Genomic DNA, 19,916 nt, shown 5'->3' with positions numbered 1-19,916 from the left:
GCTCCACTTTTGAAATGCCATATTTTGTGGTAGTAAGTGCATGACCAAGTCTGGAAAATCTTCTTTCAGTAAACTTTTACCTATACAATATTCAGTTATGAATAAGTCCAAACATCTGTAAATCATTATATACACTAATATGATTTGAAAACTATTTAAAAATACATTAGAAGACCAACAGTTTTACCTCCAATATATGAATTCATATGAACAATTTGCTTGACATATGAGCATGTGCTTGAGAAATATTGTGTGCATCAAACAAAATACACCATTATTGCAGATTTTACAAAACTAACAAATTAATTGTCATGCATACATCAAGTCTTAACCTATACCCTTCTTAGAGATCTGTATAAATAGGGGTAATGCACAGTCTACATAAAATATATATAATTTATAAAATCAATGTAGAGTGATTTTCAAGCCATATTTATGTAATTGAAATCCAGTATACTTTGCAAAGCAGTTTTTAGTGTGTTTCAATTGACACTGCACTATTAACTTTAAAAACATCCTTTTTGTTTTCAAGCACTGTCCTGCATTTTAGCCAGCAGCTGTTCACATTACAAAACAAAAAAATAAAAATAGCAGGGAAGGAAAAAAATATAATTAAAACTTCAGAACACTAGCAAAATTGGCTTGTCTTAGATATGCCCCACACAAACCAAACCACTATTATTTGCACTAATTAGCAACTTCAATAGAATGCTAATCAAGAGCTCATAAACTCGGTTTTTCACTAACTTCCTGCCTTGGACCATTTCTCATATAACTATAACAATAATTCCAACTGGGTCTGGAAAATAAAATGAACTAGTTCCAGACAAAACAGGGAAAGAAAAAGTATTGATACATATTATATTTAACCCTGTCTTGACAAAAATCAGTAGGGAAAAATAGAACTTTTATCTCTAATGAAAGAAGACCCTACCTGAAAGGTAGGGTGGCTTTCCTACCAGCACATAAGGCTACAATGTGCTAAAACCCCTCACAAGAGTCCTTTATGAGCTTTTAGGAACAACACTTGTTAAAAAAAAAATTAATCTTTACTCTTGTAATTTTTCTGCTTACTGTCTTTCAAGTAAAAGCCCATCATGGGAACATAAAAATTCCTACGCAAGACACGTCTCTACCCAGATGCAACTAGTAAAAGATACACAATCAAAATAAGTCTCTTCTTGAGTGGCTTCCACTCTGAATAGAATTCAGAGAATTTAAGAGGGCTGAGAATAATTCCTGCCAGCCTATAAAAGGCCAGTGTGGAAGAAAGAGGTGTTTTACTGTTGGGTACTAGTCCTTAGAAAGTTTTCCTCAGGCAGGGTAAGCAGAAGTTTACCATATTTTCAACAAAAGCTGAAATCCCCCCAAAATATCCAACAGATTTCCTCCTCAGCTGTATAAAGTTTTGAAGACAAAACATATCACAGAATCACACATTTATAGATTCAGACAAATAGGTGGAATAAGCAAAGATGCAGGTTTCCAAAGGAGGCACTGCCATCATTACCAGCCTGAGTTACTGCATGGTCAGCACAGAGAGTGGCAGAGGGAGACACACATTTAAATATTGTGTTCTTTCCACAAATGAGCTTTGGCTGAACTGCTGCAATATGGATATTTTAGGATACAAACCGTTCAAGACATTCTATTTGCTGAAAGCTCAGACTGGTAAATCTGAATGGCACGAAGTTAAGACTGTAATCCTCAAAAAAATCCTGCAATCTATATTTAATCCAGACTCCCCATGCATTATAGCATATGTCAAATCAAAGGCATCACACAATTATTTCAGCAAGAAAATAATTTATCAGGTGCACTTCGAGGTCCTACTGGATAAAGAAAAGCACACACACCTAGGTTCCTCTTAATTTCTTCCACAGATTTTTGACAGTAACTTTGCAGCACCTATTTCAAACACATGATAATTCTTATGCTTTCTGTCTACACAATTAAAAAGATATTTCAACTTTCAAGAGTAATAATCTTAAAATTACTTAAGGGTGTTTGTTCAATTTATTTTTTCTTTTTTACATTACTGAGTGGGAGAAAAGCACCACTTTTTTCTTTAACTCTAATTAATGATACATTAAGGATTTGTCTGTAGACTTGTTCTCTGATCAGAGTCTAAGAGGACGGAGAAAGACTGACTGACTCAACTAATATAAAGTGATTCATAAACACAGAAGGAAGTCAGTTATCTAACAGCATCTCTGAGATCAGATTCACAAAACAGGTCTGGTTTAGGCTAAAAGGATGAAAAAATCTCCTTTATTTCACAAAAGTCAAATCATCAGTAATCTTTCAAATAAAGAAAACTTTCAAAACCTCTCATTCAAAACTGCTATAGCTCTTCAAAAAGGCCTACTTTTTCCTATGACTCTGTACCAGCATTGTAATAGTGCATGTCTGTAGCTTTAAGTCAAAAGGACTGACTTAATAAAAGAAAAATAGCTGACATGAGTCCATAATAACTTCCAAAGCATTCTCACCATCAACCACTGGCACTGAGAAGAAAGAATTGCATCAACTCATCCTGAAGTGCCAACAAATATAGCTCTTTGCAGGAATAACACAAGATCCTACTCAATACAGCAGTGCAAGGACAGTCTATTTAGTACAGCATTTATGTATTAAAGTTACTTATTAGTAATTGTTGAAGTAAAATTAATCATTGTCACTTCACTTAGAACATTATTAACATTATTACGTTCAAATAGTACACATAATTGCCTTGGAAAATTACTTCACTTCCAATATATTTAGGCATAAGCATTTGCACAGTTTTTAACAGAACTCAAAGATCTCAGCAGTGCCTGTTAAAAAGAAAATCAAAATAAAATCTGGACAAAAGAAGACCTGAAAATTTTCAGTTTTCATTAGATACCTCCAAATCAAATTTACAGTGGTTCTGTGTATAAAACCAGACAACTACCAATGTTTTCAGTCAACTCACATTTCTATTTGAACTACACCACTCGTAGCAAAAAGTGACTTCTATTCTCTTACCACTAACTGCTGCATGTTGCTTCAGATATTCCCTTCTGACATTTATGTTCTTCACAAGGCACTGTCTAGCATGAGCTCTTCTCTCTTTCACGGGATCTTTTGCACACAGTGCACAAATAGCCATATATTCTAGTGGCAGCCGTAGTCTAGAAAGGCCTTTGTGAAGTTTCTGAGCAAATATCTGTCTCACTTGGTAACATTCATCCTATAAAAAAAAAAAAAAAGGCAAAACCAAAAAAGGTAACTGTAAACTTTTCTTAAAGCAATATAAATTGTAAAATAAAGCATGGAAGCTCAAGTAAATATGCTAAAACCAATTAGACTTTGAAGCCACTGAGACATAGAAATTGCAAGAATTTTTTTTTAATGCCAAGTCAGAGCAATTTAATTGAATTAATCAGCTGAAGCTTGCTTTAAACTCAGAAGAAGAGCTAAGGTTCAAAAATTGTTCAGGAACATACCACACTCAGGACTCAAGGACTAATTTAGCATAGTAGTAAGGCATGGAGTTACTGAAATTGTTCACAGTTGGGTCACTTGCTTTGTAGAGCCAATGTCAAAGATCTGCACAAAAACATTTTATCCACCAGTAACCACCACCATGTCAATTTTGCTGCTATGATTTCACACATTTTCATCAAGACATTAATATTAAAAACTGAAGAAAATTCAACAGAATTACCAGATAAGGTGAAACACCGAAGAGAGTACCAAGCATTTCCCTTATTCTGTGGAAACCTATGCACTACAATTGACCATGGAAGAGAACTATCTGTGTTTAACAGCTGCCAAACAACACGATGTAAAACAAGGCAGCAAATGTAGTTCTACAGCTTATTAAGCAATGTGTTCCCAGAAAAGGCATGAAGTTTAAATTTTTTTGTATGAAAATAACCTACATATACCATTTAAGACATGACAAATCATTTCCCAACACAGGACAAGGAAGCTTAACAGAAACACATGTAGAAAAGACTTTGAAGAAAACATACAGAAAAGCTTAAGGTAAACAAGGTCACCAAAATAGCTTGGCACATTTAACCTGCCAAAAAAAGGTCAAGAGGAAAGATTTATCTCTAAATACATAGAAAAAATGTTTACAAGAGTAAGCAGCTATTTTAGTCAAATGGCAGCTTTGAAGTCAGAAAGGATTGAAGAGGGTTTCCAGTTATCAGTCAACTGGAAGTGCAGGGCCAAAACCTAACCACTGGAAACGCTGGCTCTGCAAAATTTGCAAATGGCATCTAAAGAGATCACATATTAAATAAAACAATGTTCCCTCTGCCTCCACCAAAAATGAAACTGAGAAGAAACTTTTTTCAATCAAGCCCCATTTTCTCCTTTTTGTGCTTCTAGCAATATTCCCTCTCTGTGGACTGAAGCCCTGAAACACCTGCTGCAGCCAGAGTTGAAGTAACCCAAGCCCACAAACCCAAACCAAGAGATCTGCTCATCATCTCTTGTCTCCTTACAGCAAATCCACCCCCACAGGAGGCTAAGATAGAACCCTCCTTTCCCTCCCCAGTATCACCGAAGTCTAAAGCCTTTAGGAAGCTCAGAAGAGATGGATGTCTAATTTCTGCTCCAGCAGGGAAACATCTTTGTCTCCAAGGACAAGGGAGGTACAGTTGGCTGCTACTGATGGTATTGTGTGGCCAATTGGAATGACTATAATTCCTTTATTTTTTAATATTGGGAATAACCTTAATTTGACTCATTTCTTACACTACGAAGGAAACAAAACTTAACCAAGGTATGCTATTTTTAACAGCATACACAAACTCCATAAACTAATCCAATTTTATATATCTACACCTCTGAATTTAATGCAAATTCATCAGAAGTTCACAATTTAAAAGCATTAAAAAAATACCTATTTGCAAAACATCATGTACCACTCAGACACAACTCTGATTCCTCAATTACACCACCTTGAGTTAACAAAGAAAACTGAAAAAGCTTTGGGATTGTTTTAAACAAATGAAACTTATGCAATCCACAAGATTTATTCTAAATACAATTAAATTGTATTTTCAACAGAAGGTTTATCAGATCTTAAATCTGATCTTAAACCTTGTTAAACACTGAAGTACTATCCTCAGTTACTTTTCACTGTCTCTCAATATGAAGCTCTGTTGACATCAAAATTTGTTCTGGAGATCACAGAAGTCAGCTGCTGGTAAGCTTATAAAATTGGCCAAACACACATGCAACTTACTTTACAATTACTAAAACCACATGCATTTCATCATAATAATGCCCCTGTTTACCAGTGCCACTTTCACACAGCAATTAGTGAAAAAATTTAATTATGTGCTCTGCACTCCAGTCATTAAACATTACAAAATGGCAGCATCAGACAGAAAAAAAAAGTGCCAGCACAGAACCTCAGCAGAACCTGTGCAACCATCACAAGCCTTAAAAAGTAAGATTTTTCCTGTTGTTTCATCTGTTTTCTGATCTGTCCACTTAGACAATCTTTGCTGTGAATTAAATAACACAAAACTAGAGTTGGCTTTGGTGTCCCCTGATTTGTGGCTAGACTTGAAAGTGTTAACAATAAAAAAACTTTCAGAGTGTTCAGTATCTACCATCAAGAAACAGATTCTAATACTAACCACTCTAAGCATTAACATATATGTATGCATATCTGCACATGCCAAATCTCAAAAAAAAAAAGCCAGTACCCCTTTTAAGTGAAAAAATCATTAAAGCTATTACAGCTACTCTGCATCTGAGCATCTCCACTGAGAAAGAGAGAAAGGACATTGGAGAAGGCCTGAAAAACACCTACAAAAGTTATTTGTAAGTATTCAAAATCCATTAAAAGCTGCAGTGAAAATGAAAGGCAGAATTCCTGACCTGACAGAGCTTACAATCTAAATTCTAGAAAACAACGTACAAAGTCACAAAAGGCAAAGAAATATCAATAAATGAAGAAGGAAAAGTGACAGAAATGATACCACAAAGGAACAGATTCTTCTGGAAGCAATGACAAAGCATATGGATATCCACAGGGAGGGGATTACAGACACCCAACATGGCTTTACAAAGGGCTGGTCTAACCTTTTACAACAAAGTGAATGTGCAAATGGATAAGGAATGAGCAATTGATGTCACCCACCTGGATTTCTACCAGGGCGTTGACACAGCTATACACAACATTGTTGCCTCTAAACTGGAGCAATATGGGTTTCAGAGATGGACTACTCAACTGATAAGAAACTGGCTGGATGGCTATGTCCAAAGGATTGCAGTCAAAAAAAAAATCAATGTCCAAATGGAGATCAGTAACAACTGGTGTGCTCAGGGGGGAATACTGGGACAGGGATTGTTCATCTTTATTAATTACACAGATAGGAGGGTTGAGAACATCCCACAGCAAGCCTGTGGATAACACCAAGCCAAGTGTTGGAATTGATACATTGGAGGGAAGGGCTGCCATCCAGAGGAACCTTATTAGGCTTAAGGATGGGCCCAGGGGAACATCAGGAGGTTCGAGTCTCAAGTGCAAGGACCTGCACCTGGCTCCAGGCAATTCTCAGTATCCATACAGGCTGAGGGATGAAGGGATTGAGCAGGCCTGCAGAGGACTGGGGTCACTTGTGGATGAAAATCTGGAGATGAGCTCACAGCCCAGAAAGCCAACCATGACCTGGGCTGCATCAGAGGGAGAGTGGCCAGCAGGGTCAGAAAGGGAATTCTCACTATCTACTCTGCTCTCATGGAACCCCCATCTGGAGTGCTGTGTCCTGCTCCGGAGCAATGGTTTTAAACTGAAAGAAGTGAGGTTTGGATTGGACATATGGAAAAGATTTTTTTACTGTGAGGGTGGCAGGATGCTGGAACAGGTTGCCCACAGAACTTGTGGACACTCCATCATTGGAGATGTTCAGGGCCAGGTTGGATGGGGCTTTGAGCAACTTGTTCTAGTGGAACGTGTCCCTGACCACAGTAAGGGAGCTTAATGGGATGATCTTTATGGGCTCATTCCAGTCCAAAGTATGCTATAATGCTACAGGAAAATGTGATACTAACTGGTTTGTAAATGTTGAGAACCCTATTATGTTCTAATTTGAATTTTATCCCTCAAAATTCCCTTTTGAAAATTCAGGGAAGGTAAGCATTAGACACAAAAAAGGTGACAACATATCTGTTAGAATATCCACAAACAGTTAAGACTGTTACAGCTGGAAAATAAGTGATAGAAGTGAGAGATGGAGGAGGGCAAAGGCCTGCACTTTAACATACTAAAAAGAGTATCAAAATAATGAAGCAAAATTCTGATAGGAGCTACAAGGTTAACATTTGCAATAAAGATTTGCCACAGGAGGGAGATGACTGAAGGAATGAACAGATTTTGATCACTGGGTTCACAAGAAAACAGAACACGTAAACACTACATTGGCAAGGCTAGTCTGGCATGACATTATCCAGCTTGAGTATCCTTTCCAGAGCAGAGGCAGAACTTATTGGTCATTACACCAAGTGCCTATTTTTGTCTTGACTAATTTTGTTCTGAACTGTAAATTCTTTATGACTCATTTTGAGACAAGACTAACATTTCTGTTAAATTTTGGAATAGGAAAGCTGAAAAGTATCAGACTTGGCTTTGGGTGTAAAGACCTTCAGTTATTACCACTGAATTCCTGCTGTAGTTTTGCTAGATTTCATCTGCTTAAGTAGTTTAAAGCTTTGTTCCATTTCCCTTGTTTTTCATAGCGTTTGAGAACTGACTAAGAGCTCCTTTTCAGAGGAACAGCGAAGCTTAAAATTCACATAAACATAGCCAAACCATATACAAGCCTAATACAGACTGTCTTACTCTGGTAAAGGAATTATTTTTCTAGCCCAACAATAACCAACTGCAAGCAACTTTAGAAACTAAAAAAGATAGTCTGTATTAAAGTAAACAATACCCATACAGGAGCCACACTCTGTATTTGCTAACATTACATGGCAATTTGAAGTCTTCCAACATTTAAAATGGTTTGCAGCTTTTAAAGCTTTAGCTGGACACAGGAACTAAAATCTAAAATGGCATATCATTATTGCTGCAGCTATCTTCTGGACAGGACTCCTTGCAGAGGATTTCTTGACTTCTGGAAAGCCAGGAGAATATCAGCAGCTACACCAACCGAAGTCCCTTCATGACCACCTTACTCTTGGGGTATGAATCAATTTCTGTACAATTTGCTATGCTGACAAGCCAGAAATAGAGAGGGTCCCTATATCTCTACTTACCACTTGAAAGTTATTTCCTTACTATGGGCTCACAGGCAGAAGCTAAGGATGAAAATTCCAGCATCTGCTAAGGAATATATCCCTATTTTTTCTTATATTTGAAGGATGCTAATTATTTTTGCAGACCTCTGCATTCCAAATATATTCTACCCAAGTATAGAGAAATCAAGATCACTGTTTTCACTATAGTTCAATATACTTTACATCATCTCATTTTAACTTCTAGTAATGTTATAATGCAGCTGGGGTATTACTTAAATACATACTGCATTTCTTAGTTCATCAGTATTCTAACATTTGACTACTCTAAGTCAGTATTTCCCCAATGGACAGCCCAGTACTACAGATCTAATCTTCATCCACAATGAGTTTTCAGGATTATGAAATGGAGAAATAATTTCATGCCAAGGCTGAATATTTTGCACAAAACCAGATTTGCAGAAATATACGTAACATACAGAACAAACAACTATATACTCATACACCTGCTGATAACCCACAACTCCAACAAATTTCCTTACATTTATGGCTAGTGCACACAGCTGGTATTGTTCTAAGGTGATGATTTCGTGGTAACAAGGTTCTTGTGCCAACTTCACAATAGCATTCCCAGCAGCCAGCCTCAAGCGAGACATGTCAGGTTTACTGAAAAACAAGCACATGGATTGTGAAGGTTAATTAGTAAAAAAAATTATGTAATTATTTGACTTAGCTAAATCTAATAAGTTTGCATCACTGAAAAACAAGTACTTCAAAGGAAAGAAGTTTCTGTGAACTTAGCCACCCCTATGCTAGCAGAAGCAATTTTAAACCCAAAGTAATTTTCATGGCAGCAGATTTTACAGCCTATTCCCACTTACCATTACCTGGTCCCAACCTGGATATAAAAATTTTCCAAACTTCCTAAAAGTTACACACACATGTGAAACAATTCTAGCTTTGCATTGAGTGAGGGCAGTCCATACTGGCCCTCAGAGACCACATCTAGCAGTAAGATACTTCTGTTCAGCTTGGTCCCCCTTCAGCAGGAGAGTCCTGCCAAAGAAGTAGCCAGCCCATTTCTGGTTCCCAGAGTTGCCAAACTTTCCTAGCTCAAAATCCATGCTTCAGGCAAACACCAATTAAGATTAATTTGACACTGTAATACATGACCAAGTGAATTCTACTTTAAGACAATAGCAAAATGTCTTTTGAATGCAACCACTGAAAATATTGTATATCAGATGAGTGGCAAATTTTCTACAGCACAGAACTATGACATTCTAAGCTCCAAAAGGTTTTTAATAATTTTTCTCTTGGTGAGCATTAGTTTAAGAAAAAATGCAGATGGTAATTCAGGAAAATCTCAATTCAAGTTCATATCTAATATCAGTACTTTCAGCAACTGTTAGCATCCTCTGATACTGAAATAGTCTTATTTTATGCTTAGTATAGACTAAAATCAAAATCCTACTACAAAAACATGCAAGATTAAACCTAGCTGTTCTATCTAACCACAAACAGAAAATTTGTATAATCTTGAGTTCTGCAGGACTGTTTATGACTTATAAAATTAAAAAGAAAGACTTAGAAAGGACAGTTGAGATACTATCAATAAAATTCAATATTAAAAAAATACAAGACTGGTGAATTTAACATGATAACATCTCAAAGAAGTCAGTTGTTGATTTAAAAGCAATTCAAGAAAGTCATCAATCCTACTACTTCAAAGTGTAAAGGATGAACAAGAGAAGGGATTTGTTGTCCAAATGGGACCTTGCCTTCACCTGACACTCCAGGTTGAACAGGGCTTTGAAGTAAAAAAAAAAAAAAAAAAAAATTCCCTTACAGTGTCACTGAAGGGTAGAGTTGTGCAGACTTCAAGAGGCATAGGGGCAGAGTCACTTTTAGGGCTGATGTGGGCAATAACACCAAGAAGATTACAGCATGACTGATGGGCTCAACAGCATCAAAGGCTCCTGAGCCCTGTCACTTTCACTTAATTCAATTATGTTTAGCAAATTATTAAACACTGTTTAAAAGACAAGTGCAAGCCATGAACACTAAAATTGACTCACACAGAATGACCTCATATCAAGTACAGTCTAAGAGGTTATGTTCTGTACTGAGAGTTTTACTCTCTTCAAAGCCTACTCCAAGTCAGAGGGAGCAGTATCAGGTTTGCACAGAAGGGACACAGTAAGCACTGCCAGAAAGAAGATATCCTTATTGCACTCAATGGGTGAAGAACAAAGGTCAGGAAGTGTCAGCAAGTTCCATGCAGAACTAACAGGCCTGAAACATCATCTCCTTTGCTTCAGGTTCTGAGAGTAATTGTTAATGTAGGCAGTATAGCTCACACAGAGACAATGGACTGGCCCTTCTACCAGTTTGGAGTTTTCTTGAAAAGCAATACTGAGAATCACAAATAATTATTATGTGTCAGTACAGGGCTCTTGCCTCATTCAGCAGTGGGTGCGCATTTTCCCTAGTCTTCATTTTGTCACTTATTTACTTAGAGAAGCTCTTCTGGTTGCCTTTGTCACTTCTCACTAGATTTTATCCCAGTTGGGATTTGGCTTTCCTGTCTGTATCTCAGATGGTGCTCCCTGTACTCCTGCCAGATTACCCATCTCTACTTCCTCCCTCTGTTCACCTCATACCATAGAATAGCTGGGGCCAGAAGGGATTGTTAAAGCTCATCTAGTCCAACCCCCTGCAATGAGCAGTACTTGGAGGCCTGTCCAACATGACCTTAAATGTTTCTAGGCATAGGGCAGCTATTACCTCCCTGAGCATCCTGTTTCAGTGTTTCATCACCCTCACCACAAAATAAAAATTCTTTTATCTACAGGCTCCTTTAAGTACTGACAGGTCACAATAAGACCCTTCTTATTGTAGTCACCCCAGACCCTTCTCTCCTCCAGGCTAAACAACTCCAAATCACTCAGCCTTTCCTCATAAAAGTGCTCCAGCCCTCTGACTGTTTTTGAGACCCTTCTCTGAACATGCCCCAGCAGGTCCATGTGTTTCCTGTGCTGAGAGCCCCAGAGCTGGATGCAGCACTTTGTGCAGGGTCTCACCCTCTGAGTGAGCTAAAGAGGCAGAATCACATCCCTTGACCTGCAAGCCACGCTTCTTTTGATGCAGCCCAGGACACAGCTGGCTTTCTGGGATGTAAGCACACATTGTTGGCTCATGTTAACCCTTTCATTCACCAGTGTCCCCAAGTACTACTCTGCAGGGTTGCTCTCAATCCCCCTTTTTGTGTTTGAATTTTGCCAGGAGTACCTTGCTCATCCAGGTACAGTTTGCTGAAGTATCCATCTGCTTTTCTGCTGTGATCACTCTTGAGTACTGAAGGGGGATTTTTAAGTACTAGGTAATTAAGTTTCGTGGGCCCCTCTTCCCTTCAGGCCTCATCCAATAGGACCCTTCAAGCACATTCTTGCAGAGCACCAAGTCCAGTCCAATCTTGCCTTCTGGCCCCCTCCTTGCCCTCAGGATTTTGAACTTCACCATCTTAGGATCATTATAGCCAAGGCTATCTTCAACCTTCACATCCCCAGTAAGCCCCTCCTTGTTGGCCTATATGAGGTCCAGCAGAGAGCCTCTCCTCATTAGGTCCTCTACCAGTTGTGTCAAAAAGTTGTCATGAATGCTGCCCTGGATTGTTATGCACTGCTGTGTTGCCCTTGCAGCAGATATCAGAGAGGCTGAATTTCCCCACAAGGGCCAAAGACTGCACACATTAAGTTGTTTTCAGCTGTTTAAAGGCCTCATCCACTTCTTCCTGGTCAGGGGCCCCACAGCAGACACTCACCACGATGTTACCCAGAGCAAACTGCTCTTCAATCTTAGCCCATAAGCTCTCCATTGGCTCAACATCCATCCCCAGGCAGAGCTCCAAGCTCTGGGGTTGAAGGGTTACCTCACATGTCACTGCCCTACTTTGAAAGGGTCCCTCCCTTGCCCTCTTAACTTGATGTAAAAATGGAAAACTGATCACATCATTATATGAAGTTTCTACTTGATATAATTACTTTTTGAGTAGAAAAGGAGTGGGAAAATTAAATTTCTGAAACATGCGCAGTAAGGAATCATCACTCCAAGCATGAAAACACACAGGGTCTACAGAACTTATTTATTCTCTAACTACTGCATAAGTCAACCATGAGCTCCAAGTAGTCATGCTGAAAAGCTAAATTACTGCCACTCAACTCCCTGGCAGCTGCCATGAATGGTCACATTACAGAACTATAAAACAATTGTTTACAAAGAACTTTAGGACAGATTACACAGTTGCTACAAATATAATATACTAGACAGCTCTCAAGTTTGCAATTTTGCACACACAATATGGTTCTATCTGCATAACTACTGTATAACATTAACTCTACCTGAAAATCAGAACCTTTTTAGACATATTGGCACAATCTACCCATGCCCTTAATGGCTTTTGTAGACATAAATTTTCAATGTTAGCAAGCAATAGCAGCTGACAACTTGTCACTTTTCCTACCACAGAGGATTAAGAAGATACCCAGAAAAATAAGTTGTCTAACAGTCACCTAAAAGGTAAATTATTTATTGAGATTTAATCCTGTTTACACATTTCCTTCTTGCTTTCACTTTTAGAGACCTCATGGTAGATTAGCCTGCCTCCAAGCAGACGTGTCTTGTGTACTAAGTACTTCCACCTGGTTTATACAACACACTATTATTCTTTATTAGAAAGCCCACCTATTAGCATTTGGCATACACAGCAATTGGTACACCAGGAACAGCAAGCTGCATAAAAAATTAAAACCAATTTTCAGTGGGAAGGAGGAAGTTGCACAGTTTATTCCTGCAATATGAGTAATAGTCTATTGAAGGAATAAATAAAAGCAAGAATATAAAACCTAAAATGCAATGTGTACAGCATTACAAAACCTGAGACTCAGCAAACTTAAGGAACCAGCCAAGTTTACTATCACATCTTATGAAATAAAATGTATAAATTTTTAAGCAGTCTAGCAGAGTAGTTTACACACTACTTCAATTAAAACTCTCCCCTCACTCCATCAGCACAGATATGAAAACATTACCATCTGGTACATACCTTATTTTCCCCTGCTCTGTTAAGTCTCCATCACTGTGTAATATTGTTGTTAGCAGTCTCAGAGTAGAAGTACCTGACTTGCTGTGGTTGTTCTTCATTCCTAGCAACCATCGAACCATCATCTTGATGGCCTGAATCTGAAAAAATAAATTGATACCAAAAAGTCAAATCATATTATAATCCTCATTTTTAAAATAATCTTTATCTTAATTTAATCATATGGTATTTTTTCCCAAGTGCTTTTTGCTGGTACAAACGTAAGTCTGTCAGGACTGCAAAACATCATTTAAATAATGAAAGATAACCAGACATACTCTCACTAGACAGCAACCTTTCACCGAAAGCCTCAAGTATGTATTACAGCAAATAAAAATTATACATTTAGTTAAAGTTTGAGCTGCTTCTTCTATAAGCAATCACATATTTTGTCCTTAGAAAACATTTTCTTAATTGAGCTTACATGCATTAAATACTGTGAAATAGCCTAAACAGTTAGTTTATACTTACTAAGAAAATGTTACTGGATCAAAAAGCAGAACACATTTTCATCTTTACATATTCCCAGAATTCACAGAATATTCTGCATCGGAAAGGACCCACAAGGATCAACAAGTCCAGGGAATGACGCATATGATGACTGAACCCACGACCTTGGCGTTAAATTCCTGTGCCCAATATATTCTCTATTTATCTGTGTCATATCTGAGTTTAAATTTAAGACATGTACTTGAAAAAACACTTAATAGACATCTTGACTGCTAGCAATCTGTACTACAATAACTTACCCTGGTAAAGAATGCTTTTTTCACAGCTATTTAAAGAAAAGCCTCAAAGTCAGGGAGGGATAACTTGGTTTTGCCAATGGAAACATCAAGTGTTTTGAGGCAAGCTTCTGCCCATATGCAGAATCCAGCAACTATCACGAAACACTGAATAATTTCACATTTCTTTAGTGAAAATAAAACATCAATTTGGAGATTAAGTTTGTTTTAGTATTTGAATCGCTTTATCCTTTCATTTTCCTTGCATATGACAGCAGAGACAATAAAGAAAACAAAGAAGAGTATCTTCTTACAGGAAAATGAAAATGCTCATCTAAATCACATTGATATCCTTTGGGGAAAAAAAAGGAAAAAAAAAAACCAAAGGAACAAAAACCAAAACAAAATACGAACTCTGAAGATCAAAACCCAAAAGTGTCAGAAAACTTACACTTTTCGTACATGGTAACTTCAAATATTCTCATTAGTGGGAAAATCAACTCCAGTAACTTTTATATAAACATTCACAATATGAACAAATTAAATTTATCATAGCATAATAGATCTATTCCTTGCAACACACTGACCAAAATGGTCCCATCAGATGTCAGTTCTAGGACTATCACTTCTATGTGAGTTTAGTTTTTAGGACTGTAGTCCACTTGCTCCACCTTACTGGGTAACACCAGTGAGCTGCAGGATGTCTGTCACTCTAGAAGTCAGAATGCAAAATCCTAAAGTCTGAGGAGCACAATTTGTCTCGCCCTCATTTTCAAAGGGTCTTCCACTGGAACAGCTCTAAGTATCCACCAGAAGATTTTAGTAGCATCAAAACCAATATAATAATTGTAACATAACAATAATGGCATCGTGTATTTTCACAGCTCACAAATTCAGTTTCTTCACGTCATAACCAGGACTCATAACCAGGACCTGCAACTGTTAGTGCCTCCCATTTGTTGGGAGGATGGAAATATGACAGCTCTCCTTGGTCTTCAAATAAATGACACATTTGGCCAGAGAACAGACACAGCTACCTTGTCCCTTGACCAATTTCAATTTCAATCTTTGCTTCTAGTAATTCCCTCCATAATGTTTTTCCCCAACTTTATTATCCAAACCTATTCTAGTTTTCCTTCCATGTAGACCAAGTCCCAGTACCACCTCCTTCACAATTTTTGTCCGATCCCACTAGTTTCCCTATTTCTTTGCCGGTGTTAATGATGGTATGGTGACATTCCACCAACCATGGAGAATTAAGCATTCCCATGGAATCAGTACCGGGCATGAGAATTCCCCCGGTCACTAATACTGATTACCCAAAGACTAAGTTAGACATGACATGAGTGCGGACTGCTGTCATGTTTTAAATTCTCCCTTTGCAACCAAATTGTGTAGTTATTGAAGGATAATTTCAGTTGAAAGGAGTGTTAGGTATCCAGTTCAATCCCCTGCTCAAAGGAAGGTCAGCTATGAAATCACACCACATTGGTCTCAGTTTTAGGCACTGTGGTGTCAAAAGCCCTCCAAGAATGAAGACTGCACAGCTCTCTTGGCAACCTGCAACCTCTTGCTACCTGTTGCATTGTCTGACTGTTCTCAGGCCTTTCCTTATATTCAGACTGAGGTTCTTATTTCAATTTGTGTTCCACAAGCCTAGAATTCTCCTCCGAGATGAAAAATTATTTTTACACAACATGAAAAGATAAGAAAGTGAAAATGAGACACAGCCATATGAAACACAACACTGTCTTCCTACTACATCACCATTATGGCAGCAGCTGGCTAAAACTTTAAAACTATTTTTTAAAATTAATAACTTTATATTCCAGTGATATGGAAGGAAACAAGAAATATCACTGCTACTACACAAGTCACCTGCATGGTGCACAGTACTCATTACAGGTCGCTGCCAAGAGAGACAAACGCTTTAGAACTCAAGTGTCCAGTGTAGGAATTCCAGTCTAACTCATATAATCATTAATCCAATTCATAGTTAATACTGTACTGAAACATTTCTCTGCAGAGAGCCTTCCACAGAAAGTTTAGCACCCAAAACTAAGGTTATCCTCGGTCAGTCTACATCTGCTGGCTGGACAATACTAAAATTTAGTTTTCAGCACTCCTTCCCACTTTCATACTCTAACCTGCTAGTTTGAAAATCCTCACTAGATATATAATAATGTTACAAAAGGAAAAAGAGGCTTGAAAAACCAGAGTGAAGAAAAGCCCATGATCAGAGAGAAATCATTCATAAACTAATGGCATAGTCTGGAGCATACATTAAGTTTAAGCTCTGCAGTAGTAATAAAGGTTAATTAAATTTGCAAATCAATTTTCACAATAGCCTGTTTTCACCTGCAAATAAATTCTTCTTACAGTTTTCAGGCTTGGCTTCAACTGTAAATTGCCTTAAGAATTTCTGCACGTTAATTCCTTTCCAAATAGACAGATGTATGAGAAGTTTTATCAATATAAAAGTACATTTTAGAGAGTTATTGCAGCTTCACAAATCATTTATAATAATTAAGAAAAACAATTAATACTTACTACTTCAAGTTACATGTATAATCACTCAAGTGAAATCATGTCTATTTAAAATTAGCACTTCATTAATTTAAAACAAAGGTGCATTCTCTTTAAACCATTTTTGGAGTATAGCGTGCAACTATGGAGTTGCACAAACATGAAAACTATCCTTTGTGGAGTCAAAAAACTAAAAGCAACAAATCAAATTCAAAAAAACCCAAGCCTTTCCAATTATGTGTTCTGTACCGAACTGCAAACCAAAGTACTTATTAACCTAGCAGAAAAGAAGGTCTCTAGGAAGTGTTTAACAATTTTGCAAGAAGGCAAAGACCTTTTTAAAACCAGAGCCACTCTACTCAGAAGATATTAGAAACTAAACAACTGATATAACACAGAGCATAATATAAAAGACAAGCATCTCATTCTGAAAGAAGTGAAAGCAAAAATCTATCCCTGTTCTGAGGGGCATTTAAAAACCAAATACAGATATAGAATATATTTTCCACATCGTGAGTCTATTTCTAATTCATTGAAAAACTGATTGACAGTATCTCTTACAGAGTACAGAAAATGTAATGCACTTTCTCCAAAATAAGAAAAAGCTTGAGACGACATTTTTAAGTAAAGTACCAAAACAAACCCCGCACTATTTTAAAGTGATGGTTTTTTCTGAAATCCAGGTTTTTCTCTAATACACATTGCAAACACAGAAAAATAAACACTCTAACCAATTTATTCATTTGAAGAAACTGACAAATCCAAACCCCATTTTTCTTCTTCCAAAACAGTACTGAAAGTTTCTTGGAATGGCATAAAAATTCAACAGAAAAATAAAAGACTTATAACAAAATTTCTATAGTATTTAACTCCTATATTGAAGAGGAGGGGAAAAAATAATTTTACTTTAAGTAATCCAGCTATCATCACAGTCAAGTGTCAGAAAACAAAACTACACCTATAAAGAGTTTATATAAAAACTTAATGAAGTGTGTACATAAATTTATGCATAAAATAATAATTTAAAAATATGCTCCCAAGAGCAAATCCTTATTAAGTATTACAAACATAAGAGACAGGAAAACATAGTACATGCTACTCACTTTAACAAGGGTTTCAGGAGACACTTCTTCATCTGGGACCCAAAGTTTTGTTGTCTTTTTTCCTGGAAGCTAAACAAAATGTTACATTTGTTACAGTCCAGTTACTCTTCAGTGAAACTTGTAACCTTCTCTTTCTGTTTGCTTCTGGAACCAATACAGCAGCACTCCCTGGTCAGCTGAATGTCTACTGAATCTTACAGAAGTAACCACTACAGAAGCGAGATACCTCACTATCCAAGTATCAGCAAATTCAAGATTAATAAAGGCACTGGTTGTTGTTGTTACCTGAAAACTATTCCTTTAGGGCATAATAGCCATTGCTTTGAAAATAACAGTTTTTCCATATCCAGTAGATTGGAACCTCACATTTTACTGATTTAGAGTGTGTATCTTTCCCTAAGCAATTTCAAGCAATGCACGAATTCATTTTTTGACTTCATAATCACTTTAGAATCAACACAAAATTGTTCAAAAAATTGAAATTGAGTCCTCCATTTAAATAGTGTATTTTAATTTCAAATGTCATATACTTCCTAAAAATCACAACTCACTCAAGATAAGAAACAGAATGAAATCATAACAATTTTCCCCTTTTTAATGAAGGCCAAATCACAAATGATGAAATGCTGTGCTACACAGGTCATCATTTTTGTAAGATTCCCAAATCAGTAGAACTCTCCTTTCCTGCACCATGTGTTTTGAATAGAGTCAAACTACATGAGCAAATCAAAAGACAACTATATACAAAAAGCAGAACCAGCATGCCAGATATCTTCCCAAGAACTTGCTGAGTATGATACTGCAGAAAAAGCATACTCTTAATATAAGGTTTTAAAAATACTCACCCTATCATTCATTAGCAAATCTTTAACAATAAAAGTAGCAACCAAAGATTTCAAAGGGGCAGCAAATTGGTCAGGAGCAAGCATGGCTATATGGCCAATAGTAACCAATGGCGTAATGAGGTGCTCAAAATTGCTTGGATCCAGACTTTTATGCAGTGGCTAAAAAAAAAAATACAACAAATTCAACTATTTCTGATATAATCTGTGTCTTACTGAAGGGATGGGAATGACTTGTCTATGTCTATTTCAGAAATACAATTTCAAAAGAACTATTGATTATTGAATTTTAAAGATACATTCACTAGCCCATCAAATCTTTCTCAAGTCAGAGGAAAGGTCAAGATGACAGACAAAATATTTATCACCTCTGGATAGTTCAAAAAGTGACAGCTCAAGCATGACCATTTAGGAAACAATGGATTAAAAAGCCTACTTTATCGTGGGAGAACAAGATCTCAAGCTAGCAATTCCAGTAATGGACTATGATTCAGCCTTCAAGATAAGAGGCTGAGGGCCACTAATTAAAAAGCACATTTGCAGTTACAGCTACAAAATTCACTTAGTCTGTACCACAATTCAGTCTTCCTAAATTTCTGCAACCATTTAAATACGTTTGACCATTTTCAACAGGGGTAAGGAGTAGCATATGGTTCCTCTTTCTATAAATAGTTCATGGTTCTAGTACACAGCCTAACACTTGGTTTTACTCTACCAGCTCTTAAAATACACAACCTAAAACATCATGAATCACGAGATACAAGAACACCCTCTACTATCATTCTTCAGGCCAAAATCGTGTAAGAACAAAAGGAACGGGGAAAAACATTTTTCCTAAATCTGCTACAACTTGCAACTACATCCCTTAGTTTACATATGCAATATAAAAGATCAGTAAAAGTAACTTAAGTATTTAATATTACCTCAAATATCTGTGCAAACTGCGTTTCTTTGCTGGAAAATATTGCATGGATGCAGTGAATAGCATACTTGGCTTGACGAGGGGGTCCCTTTTTAGCTTTATGGTGCAACACTGGAAGCAAAGCACTAAACAGTTGTGTAACAAAATAAATAGACAAACAGAGCAAGAGATAAGTAATTTCACTAACAGAAAATTTTCCAAAACATCAAACTAACAAAGAAGTACAGATATACATATAAAAATCACAACACTTCTGCAAAAGCATTAATTGCTTTTGTTTGGGTAATTTCTTCCAAAACAAGACGAAAAAAATTACTTACATAACTTGCAAGCAAAAAAATCCTAGTTTTTGTTGATAAAATATGTGCTAAAATAGGCATTGATATCTGCACAGATACTAAATGTTCTTTTGGAAATACTTTGGCC

The 19,916-nt window shown here is 36.9% G+C and overlaps 1 protein-coding gene across 4 annotated transcripts in view; it reads right to left on the bottom strand.

Moving 5' to 3' along the window:
• The window catches only part of PDS5B (PDS5 cohesin associated factor B), a 99,862-nt gene that overhangs the window by 16,849 nt on the left and 63,097 nt on the right, over positions 1–19,916 (bottom strand). For all 4 annotated transcript variants that reach the window (XM_054271779.1, XM_054271783.1, XM_054271782.1 and 1 more), the window contains exons 20-25: positions 19,492–19,615; positions 18,572–18,730; positions 17,727–17,795; positions 13,337–13,473; positions 8,775–8,898; positions 3,010–3,214 (exon numbers count right to left, since the gene is read on the bottom strand). In XM_054271779.1, the coding sequence (XP_054127754.1) occupies positions 3,010–3,214; positions 8,775–8,898; positions 13,337–13,473; positions 17,727–17,795; positions 18,572–18,730; positions 19,492–19,615 (818 nt within the window). The remainder of the gene's footprint in view (positions 1–3,009; positions 3,215–8,774; positions 8,899–13,336; positions 13,474–17,726; positions 17,796–18,571; positions 18,731–19,491; positions 19,616–19,916) is intronic.

Source organism: Melozone crissalis, unplaced genomic scaffold (assembly GCF_028551555.1).
Source record: "Melozone crissalis strain CALT ecotype California unplaced genomic scaffold, PUWL_Pcris_2 ptg000013l_1, whole genome shotgun sequence".
Lineage (NCBI taxonomy): Eukaryota > Metazoa > Chordata > Aves > Passeriformes > Passerellidae > Melozone > Melozone crissalis.
The sequence above is the reverse complement of the archived record's forward strand: the minus strand, read 5'-3'. Positions and strand labels throughout refer to the sequence as shown.